Source organism: Ricinus communis, chromosome 2 (assembly GCF_019578655.1).
Source record: "Ricinus communis isolate WT05 ecotype wild-type chromosome 2, ASM1957865v1, whole genome shotgun sequence".
Classification (NCBI taxonomy): Eukaryota; Viridiplantae; Streptophyta; class Magnoliopsida; order Malpighiales; family Euphorbiaceae; genus Ricinus; species Ricinus communis.
This window is the reverse complement of record NC_063257.1, coordinates 3,753,249-3,764,105: the sequence shown is the minus strand read 5'-3', so window position 1 is coordinate 3,764,105 and position 10,857 is coordinate 3,753,249. Positions and strand designations below refer to the sequence as shown.

The window sequence follows — 10,857 nt, the reverse complement described above, 5'->3', positions numbered from 1 at the left end:
CTTTTCTTTGATTTTATTTATTTATTTATTACTTTTTTAAAAATTATAATGTATTTATTATGAATATTATTTATTTATTTATTTGTCGAATGGTCGGGGATATAACATTGACAAAATTCAGGAAAAAAAGAAATCTTAGTGGTTGAAACTGTAGGGCCGAGTGGAAGATTTCCCTCGTGCATATGAGAAAGGCACAGAATAATCAAATTGAATAAACCATAATATATATATTTTAATTAGTGGACTGACTATAATTCATACTTTGATTCATGTGTGGAATGGGGTCCTCTGCACGTATTTCATATTCTTATTTAATTATAAACAAAATCACCGAGAGCCAATTTTTCCTCCTTTATATTCTAATATTTATCTTAAAGCAACGCCTCCAAGCTCGCCAATCACGCCGAATTTAGGCTTTATTTTCTCCATTCTGAATGTTATGTTAGTTTTGTGGAGTATTGATGGAGAAGAAGGTGAAAAGCAGTTATGGTCACAAGTGGTAGAGATATTATTGATATGGACGCCACATTAACATACATTAAAACATTATATAGTTGTGTTGAGCCCTAAGGACTTTCAATAAGTGTGTACTATTTATGTGATTACTTAAAAAGAATCCTCTTTTCATTTACTTATTGAATGAACATGGGTTTCAAGAATAAAGTGCAATGATGTTCATTTATTAAGTCCCCAAATTATACTACTAAGACATGAAAAGGGATAAATTTGCACTATCTGTTAAATAATGTTGATTCCTCGCATTATTGTCTAACAAGTATTCCTTTTTAAGCTTCTAACCTCTATTGCTCTTACATTTTGTATGCGTGTAAGACATTTCTTAGTTCAAATTTTTGTATCCATTAATGTTGTTGAAAATTATCATTTTTGCAGTAAGTTAGTTGAGTTATTCTTACTGTGAAATCCATATATTTTATTTTTTTAATAGATTAAAATTCAATTGAGAAAGAAATTGATGTACATATACATTAATACAATTGATGGAAAATAATAATAATTATAAAAGGTATACATCTTTCATGAATTAATCTTTTGAAATATGTTGTTATTTTTTTAAATCATGATTCTTTTTTTTTTTTTTCATGCAATTAATTTTTTTATCTATATTTATATTATTTTGTACGTTCAACTATGAAGTATATAATTAATTTTATCAACTATGAAAGATATAGACTATTAGAATTTGTAATTGTGGTAGTCTTTAAAAAAATGATGACAATTCATGAAAAACAATAATAATCCATTTTAATCAATCACTTAAGTGGGAATCGAGTTTATTTATGAAGTATATGATTATTTAAAAAAGAAAATTAAGCCAAATGGCCTCTGAAATATTTGGAAATAGATATTTCTTTGAGATCTTAACATAAACAAAATAGATTTATTTAAGTTGGCTTCCCATCCATACATGAGGTTAAGGACTTCCTTTCCCCCGCGGCATCACGATAAAACTGAAGAAGAAAAGGTTCTATTTTGGCCTACGACGTCCATTTCATACTTCCACTTCAGTTAAATGCACTTTACTATTACTAATAAATAATACTCTGCTTAAATTTAGTAAAGTTATTTTATGTGATTAACTCCAAAAACATTCAATCTACAGCAGTGGCATCCATATCCTACACAGAGAAAAATCCAGCAAAATTATTAAGCTAATCTGAACTAGATTGCTGAAGGGCTATATCATAGGCATGTTATGTTAAGTAGCTGACCGCAAATAGCCAAAAGGTCAAGGCTCAAAAGGCAAAAAGAAATTAATAAAAACAATGGTATCGAGTCACATGTCAGAATCTCCGTTAGATGAAAGAACATCTCGAGATCTCACACACTCTATCCTAACCCAATCCAATCTTACAATTTTCATTCCCCCGTTCCACTAGCGTGATACTCGATGTAAAGTATCTCATTTAATCCCACCCGTCTGATATCAATTCCTCGCCGTTAGATCATTCATCATCTAGGCTCCGTGCAACCAGACAAACTAGGCTTTGGGCAGTGGGGCCCTTTTGCCCTTTTTTTTTTCTTAATCATTGGTGTCCCTTGTGGTTTCTACCCTTCGCAAACTAAAAAATAATCCTACACGCACATTAGAGAAGGACAAATTACAATTGAGCATACGATTTCATTTCTTTTTCAAACTGAATATTTTCGATTATAAGTGGGGCGAAAGGAGACCCTTCGCAAACTAAAAATATTTACAAAATAGAAAATTTTAAAAAACCAGTAACTACCAACTGGAAAGTTATACAAAACCCAAGTTTTAACATGGAATTCCAGCAAAGATTAAACCTTGCCTCTTAAAGAGATCTTTCTCTTTCAAACTTCAAACTTCAAACTCAAACCAAGAAAATTCAATCCAACTAGAAGTGGGCGAATCACCAAAAGTCTTACTAAGGAAAAAATATCGCAGTCTAGCTCAAACAAAAAGAGGAAGAACAAAACTGAAAAACAAACTATTGAACTTGAAAATTTATCAAAGGGATAAGTAATAATTTCTTTTAGAAAAAGGGTTATCACAACAATGTAAATACTTGTTAGAACAATATATTTATAAGTAGGAAAAGCGAGCAGCAATAGGATTAAAAGAAAAAATACTAAAAATTCACTATTTTTATAAATTTCTCTATTAATTTTAAAAAAATATTAAAAAGTAATTTTATAAAAATAGTAATGCAACATCAAGTGGATAAAAAATAGAATAATAAATAATAAATTATGTAACATTACTCATATCAAAAAAAGAAGTATTCAATTTTATTCCTATTATTTTGCCTAGCTCATTTGAAGAATAATAATATATAAGTATTACAGTTCCTAAAAAATTTCATTACAGATTTTCCAATTAGAAGATATTTTATTTAATATACATATATTTTTTAATTAAGATTTAAGATGTAGGTTTTTATATTTCCGTACATTTTTATAATCTTGTTGATTGCTTGTAAAATATGAAGTATACCTCAAATCTGCCATTAGATTGTAGTAGTGGGTGATTTTATGTTTGACGATTATTTAAAAAGCAATTGGCACTATAACCCAATATATTATGATTTTAGAATTTTATCTTTTTATTAATATTTCTTTTCCTTTTTTTGGTTATAAATAAAGATGGGAAACTCGAATTTTATACTTTCCTATAGGTAAATTGATGGAGACAAGTAAATTATCACCTTTTATATAAAATAGATTTCTTTCTCATTATCTTTAAGCTTAAGCAATCTTCTCTCTCTTCAAACAAATTTTCTATATACAATTCTTTGTAAATTTATCTTTATAACTAAACGGTTTACCCACGTATTGCATCACCGTTATTATTATTTTAATTATAAAATTAATTTTAGTATTATATAACTTAATACTATAAATGATATTACTATTTTTAAAATTAAAATTTTATTATATATGATTAATATTTTGATTTAGTATTAAACATAATATTAAATAAATAATTTAAAAATATTAATTTTTAAAATTAAAATTATTATCTAATTAAAAACATAATTTATTAATTAGTATAATATTAAAATATATATATCAAAAACCTAATTTTAATTTTAAAAAATCTAATTTATTAATTAATATAATATTAAAATATAACTAATATGCTATTTTTTTATAATAGAATTAGTATCTTATAAAACTATTTATTAGTTAACATAATATTAAAATATAATTAATATGCTATTTTTTAGAATAGAATTAGTATCATATAATTTAAAAATTATTTACTAATTAATATAATATTAGAATATAATAAATATATTATTTTTTAAAATTAGAGTCAGTGATTTAATTAGGAATATAACTTATTAACCAATAAATTAATAAAAAAACTATAAAATTACACATAGATTAGAATTCTATATATCAAAAGTACATATATCAAAATAAAAATTTTACATATAAAGAATTAAACACACGTATCAAAAAAAATTTAAATCTAAAAATTAATATTATATATATATATATATATATATATATATTTTCCAACATAATTTGTTTCTTAATTCCCTAAACCAACAAGCCTAAAAAATTGTAAATCTATCAAATGTTGAATTAATTGATGTACTGACCTTTGAGACATTAGAACGATTGGTGTTCAGCTTGCAGCATATATTTGAGAATTTCATTCTACACCTATTTTTGCTATATATTCTATTAAGGAAAAAACACAGCATAAAATATTAAATACGATTTCAATTATTTTTTTTACTAACCACTCCATCAATTTGTTTTCTATTTTCCTATTAAAAGTGTTAAAATTCCCACAGTTTCAGTAACAAATTATTGTATAGGTAGGACCTATATTAGATTAGTTTCAACATTCTAGTTTGTTTTTTTTTCGCTTATAATATATGATATCAATAATATTCAAATGGAAAATAATGATTAGTGCTTTAGCCCTGTTAACTGAGTCATCTATTGCGCATTATGAGACCCAAGGTCATCTATTTTGAAAGTGATTGAAAATGCAAGGATTAGGAAGCACATGATTTTCATTATCAAAATTAAATTAATTTTGAAATAAGGATAAAAATCAAATAACAGTCAGAAGGGGTGGGATAGTGGGGTACAAAAGAAACGTATGGAGCCATTACATTAGACATAATAAAAAACAATTGCTAGTCCGAACCATCATTGTCGAGTGACTTTGGACTAAACCAGCTCAAACTCTACGATTCTAAGATTGACTTAACTCATGTAACAACATTACCCTTACAATCTGACTTTTGATAACTTTACATCTCACTTTTGTTAACTTTAGACTTATCAAACCCAATTTAGGTGTCTTGCCATGTCTTTCCTTCCTCCTTATCTTACACCCAGCTTCTTTTTTTTTCCTTTTCTATGATTGGCTACAATTTTCTCAGCTTGTTATCATATAAATATAAGTCATTGGAATATTTTCTTAATTTTAGGGTTAGTTTAGATAGAAAAACTATAATTATAATTCTAGTTTTAGTTATACCATAATTAAATTTGAGTTTAAATCAGCTTACGAATTATAAAAGACCTTCATTAAAACTAAAGCTGAAATTGAAATTCTTAACATGTAAAATTACAAATAAGAAAAGAATATATAATCAATAATCAACTAGTTAAAAATGCTTATAATAATATGATGTTAATGAACACTTTTATATCTAAATTAAATAAGGAAAGATACATAGTAAGAAGTTTAAGATTATTTTGCAAATTCCTTGAAATTTTATATTTATATGATGACCACGCAAAGCTTGATTGACCTCACCTCCATATACATTTTCAAGGCTCAAGAAGAAATATGGGCCATAATCTATCTTTAATTGGGCCAGCTTGGTCCAGCTTATTCTATCAGTTTTGGGCTGTTTCAGCTTGTGTGGTGGCCCATAAGATATATAGTCTCGACTCGTCTTGAACATAAGTGAAATATCGCGAGCTTTGCCACGGGGCTTTCTTCAAATATTACCCCAGAGGATAAAAATAAATGAATAAATAACAAATTGATTTTTCAGAGGAGAATAAAAAAACTGATTTTTTCACAGTTAGGATGTCCACAAGATGAAGAAAAATGAAGTGATTTCATGGTGAATTTTTCTTTTCATAATTCTCACTTTGTTTCTATCAACTTATGGTGGGTATTAATAACTTTACAGAGTCAAGTTTACCTTATAAATAAGTAACTTACCGGAGAATTTCCTGAAAAATAAATGGACTAAAGAAAATAGTTGCAAATATACCATTTAGATCAACCTCTTTAATTTGAGCAGAAAAAAGAAAAATCCAAGTAAAAGGAAGAAAAATCAAGACTGAACAATAACTAAAATTCAAGAATGTTCTCCTTAATCATAATGTTCCATGACTTGGCAATAAACTGAAATGATGGGCTTTTACATATGATTAGTATCTAACTGATAGTATAGTGTGCAGTGTAGTTCATTCAACCTCAAGGATTCGATGGGACCGTTTCAAGATTTGCTGATCTTTCAATTTGAAGCATCAGCAGCAGTGATTTGGTTTTAAGGATTGGGTAAACCATTCACTTAACATGGGAAATGGCAAATGACAAACTATAAGATAGAATGACAAACACACAATATCACACCTTTTAAGCTTTACAGCTGCACTGCAATTCGTTTTAGGTTGGATTAGGTGAACATCTTCTCCTCTTCTTCCTTTTTATTTCGGTTTGAGCTTCTTGTATAATTTCGAAAGTAGTATTATAATAAAAAATTTAAATTTAATTCAAACTATTTGTAACTCTACGAACATTTTACAGCGGAAAGGAAATCTATAATAACATATTCAGTAGAAATTACTGCCACTAATCACTCTTTTTTTTCTTGTCAAACAGAAAAAAAAAAAAAAAACATTTTTCACGAATAATTAATACATATGCTGCACCGAGGTTAAGCCTGCTGTGGATTCGGATAGTGCAATGGAATGGTCTCTTAGTGTGCTAGCATTTCGATTTAAAATCCTTGGAAAAGGGAAGAAGAGTGATTAAAGAAATTTAACTATTTCCCTTGTACATGCATGAATAGATATGTGAGGAATTGGTAGTCTCAATGTTTTAAATTTTAATATCAAGTGATTATCATATTTAATATTAATAATTACAAATCACTTTATATATGAGTCTAGTATATAAATATAAATATAAGTATCAATTATTGGGTTTGCACTTATATATATATGGTATGTGGTCGATCATTAACAATGGTTACAATCACCACTTCACCATCGCTGTAATTTTGCAAGATCTGTGTAAATGAGCAGTCAATAAAACTATGCATCAATATGCTTATTGGCTGATGCAATTCTTTTATCCTGTTTCTTGGTCACAAAGTGGATGATAAATTTAATGGAAGGACTTGAATTGGATTAAATTTCTATTGTCAGGATCACATGCGCATTTAAGTATAAATACTACAAAACGACAGTAAGAGGTCTAAGTGTAGTGAAAAAAGAACACTGGTTTTAATAATATGTTGAAATCTTTTCTTATGGGGAAAGATGGTAATGGAATCGTAATAATTCCTGGTGGTGGCCACTGGCCGGTACTGAGTAGTGATTAGAGGACGGTGTGGAATTATATATATATATATTGCAGCCAACAGGTCACGTGACACGTCATGCTTTAGGTGGCAAGAGATCTGGCCGACCATTCCCATTCTTGCAACATCCTTTTCAAGTTAGCAAAGATCCGAAGCTTTATCTTTCTTACCTTCGAGAGACTTCTTAAGCTTTTAACAACAAAAACTCAATTGATACAGTACAAGTACCCTCCAAATTTACCAAAGTACTCAACTGAACTGTACACATATACATAATCATATGAGGATTAAATTAATAATGTAATTAATTTCAAATCGTGTCTGTAATTTAGATAACAATCCAATGTTAAAAGAGATCTGCGTTTTAAACAAAAGACAGCGGCGTTGATCTGCGTGCTTAAAAGAAGTACAGGGGAAACGAAGATCAGTCGTAGGGAAAAAGCATAAGAGATGGCAGGAAGCTTCACGTAACCAGTAGCATTTGGTGTAATAGAAAGACAACGTAATGGCCTTGGGAATAGGCAAACCATAATTGATGATTTCGAATAAGAAAGACCCACGAATTGAGATTGTTAGAAGAAAGAACCCTTTCTCCTATTAGTGTATGTGAGTTATCAATAGACTAGTAGCTTAGCTGGTTATGTATTCGTCGAAGCGGAGTAGTAGTTTAAAAATACATTCAACTAGCAAAAAAATCTAAAAGAGTTAGAGCACAATTTATGTAATTACTCCAAGTCCTTATTGGAAATCGATGGGAGGGTCATTGTTACTTTTGATAAGCTCACAGACTAGAAAACATGAACCTTTTCTCAACTAATTAAAACCACATGACAGTCTGTAATCTTTTGTTTGATATTTATTTATTTATTTATTTCGTAGGCTTCAGAGAGTGCACATTCCTAACCTTTCACCTACCCTTTTTCGCACTATAAATTCCCCCCCTTCCTTCTATCTCCACCATACTCTCACATTACAGTTCTTTCAAGAAATATCATCAAATCAAATCAGCTCAAGTAGAGTGTCGTATAATAAAGAAGACTGAGGAGGAAAAGAAAAGATGAAGCCAAGTTTTGTAGCTCTTTTCCTGGTGTGCTTTGTTCTCACTTCCTCTTTGTTTGAAGTTACAGTGGCTGGCTCAGGTACAAAATCATTAAAAAAAAGAAAGAAAGCTTTTCTGTTTTTTTTTTTCTTTTTTTTCTTTTTATGGGTTCTTTTGTATTGATTAGTTTAACTTAATTTGTTTGTTTTGCGTGCAGGATTCTGCGATTCAAAGTGTGAGAAGAGGTGTGAAAAAGCAGGAGTGAAAGATAGGTGCTTGAAGTACTGTGGAATTTGCTGTGAAAAGTGCAAGTGCGTGCCTTCTGGTACTTATGGTAACAAGCATGAGTGCCCTTGTTACAGAGACATGAAGAACTCCAAGGGCAAGCCCAAGTGCCCTTAAAATTAATAAATAATCATGATGTTTGCATGGTCGATTATGTGGAATAATTGACCTGTAAAGAATACATAAAAATCTTTAATTATATAGGTAATTACATGGTTTATTAGGCCATAGAAGGTGGAATAAGAATCAGGGGTGAACTTCCTTTTGTTTACGGCAGTGGACAGTTTGTCACTTGGTTTGTAATGGTTATTGGATTCTATCTACTATAGTGTACTACTGTAATGCCTATATTATATAGAAAACAATAATAAATTGGACTATTTTAAAAGATCTGTCTTTAATGTGAATGTCATATATGTTGAAGGATCCTGTACAAAGCTTGACAAACTAGAAAATGGTTTTGCCGGCAGCCAAGTATAAAATGACTGCCTCCTCCTGGGTTTGCATGAGATCCTTTTGTTATAAAATTGGGGAAATTCATTTCTACCCTTATTCTGTCACTTTCAAGTACATGCTCAGAGATCATCACTTAATAAATAAATATGATAAATTCAAGGGCTAACTGCATCATTACAAAATTGCCAATTCAGTTCGTTTAATTAAATCAAATTTTCAGCTTATGTTGGTCTTCATATTAGGGACATATATAATTAGCAAAACAACACGATTATATCTCCAAATATATATATATATATATATAAACAAAATAACAAAAATTAATTTTACGAGAGAACTCTTTACAACTTAATTTTTTTATGCAGTAATTTAAAATGTGTTGGTTACTCATGCCAACAGTAAAATACTATTTTAAAAAATTTAATTTTAGAGTGTTATAGTTACAGTGATTTTATAAATTTTTTATATAAATTTTAGATTAATTTAAGAAATTTATATAAAAACATTTTATTATGTAATTTTATGCAAAGATTACATATTAAAATATTTTATATATATTTAATTTAAATTATATATAATTTAAGATAAATATATAAAAATATTAAAAAATTATTACAATTACAACATTCTAAAATTTATTAAGATATTAAAAAAATAGCTGATAATTGAAAAGAAAGAAAAAAGAAAAAAAAGGAAGAAGAAGACTTGACGCGTTTTTGAAGTGGTAGATTTTGTGAGGACTTAGGTGGACGCATTTTCTGAGGCAAATTCATGTGAAGTGTACCATCCAAAACAGCCTTCTTTTGCAATTTTGTGTCCCAACTTCCTTTATGATATCCATCTGATTCGTGCCACGTGACTTCCAACCACTATTTCCTACAATTGGGTACTGGCCCACTGTATCAGAAATCAATAGAATATCTCACTTTATTTTTAAATAACTAGGACCATGCGATGAGAATTGCCCAACTTATAATCTCTTTATGGTAAATGCTATGCTTATTTTTGTTTTAATCCATCAAAATAATAATAACTAATCTCTATTTGTATTATTTTTTTTAAAATTTAATAAATATTATTAATTAATATAAGATTTGCTAGAATAATATAAGATAAAAAATCTTATTTATTTTTAATATGTATAAAAATTAATTTAATTTATAAAAAATATAAAAATGATTGTTATTTCTTATAATATAATAATAAGTATTGTAATTATGAAAAAATTTAATATTATTTATGATTTTTTAATTATTTATAAATAAAAAAAATTATCATTTTTTGTAATATCTTATACAATTATTTTCACTTAAAAAAATTAGTACGATTTATAAAAAAATATAATGATGATTGTCTTTTTTATAATTTAGTAATATAATTTTACTCTTACGAAAAAATTAATATTTTTATAAATTTATCAATTCTTTCGTAAATCATTGAATTTCATAAAAAGTAATTATTTTTTTACAATTAGTAATATTTATGAGAATTAATATAATTTATGAAAAATATGAAGATAATTTTCATTTTTCATAATTTAATAATTATAAAAAATTTAGTATCTTTCATAAATTTGTTAGTCTTTTCACAAGTCATTAAGTATTTTAGAAATAATTATTTTTTTATAATATTATTTTACAACTAGTAAAATTTACAAACAAATTAATAAAATTTTATAAAAAAATAAAAAGAATTATTATTTTTTGTAGTTTAGTAATATATTTGTAATTACAAAAAAACTTAGTACTTTTTGTATATTTTTCAATTTTTTATAAAATATTAAATTTCAAAAAAATAATTTTTTATAATATTATTTATTTATTCACAACTAGTAATACTTGATACACTGAAAATAGAATATAACAGCTCAATAGGTTATTAGTCATATTTATTTATAAAATTTGATAAATAAGATTTAATTAAATTAAATATCAACAATGTTGAAGAATAAATAAAAATAACTTTATCTTAAATAAAGTCACTGTAGAAAGTACCACCCTTTATCTATTTATTTGAGAAAAA

At 27.3% G+C, this 10,857-nt stretch overlaps 1 protein-coding gene across 1 annotated transcript; it reads left to right on the top strand.

Moving 5' to 3' along the window:
• Positions 1–7,992: 7,992 nt before the first annotated feature.
• Positions 7,993–8,767, top strand: LOC8288521 (peamaclein). The gene is made up of 2 exons (XM_002510080.4): positions 7,993–8,194; positions 8,312–8,767. Exons 1-2 carry the CDS (start codon positions 8,113–8,115, stop codon positions 8,494–8,496), a joined length of 267 nt encoding a protein of 88 aa, XP_002510126.1. The 5' UTR covers positions 7,993–8,112; the 3' UTR covers positions 8,497–8,767.
• The last annotated feature ends 2,090 nt before the right edge of the window (positions 8,768–10,857 follow it).

Coding starts and splice junctions, on each gene's coding strand:
- LOC8288521 (XM_002510080.4), top strand. CDS start 8,113: ATGAAGCCAAGTTTTGTAGCTCTTTTCCTGGTGTGCTTTGTTCTCACT. Junction 8,195..8,311: donor AGTTACAGTGGCTGGCTCAG/GTACAAAATCAT, acceptor TTTTGCGTGCAG/GATTCTGCGATTCAAAGTGT.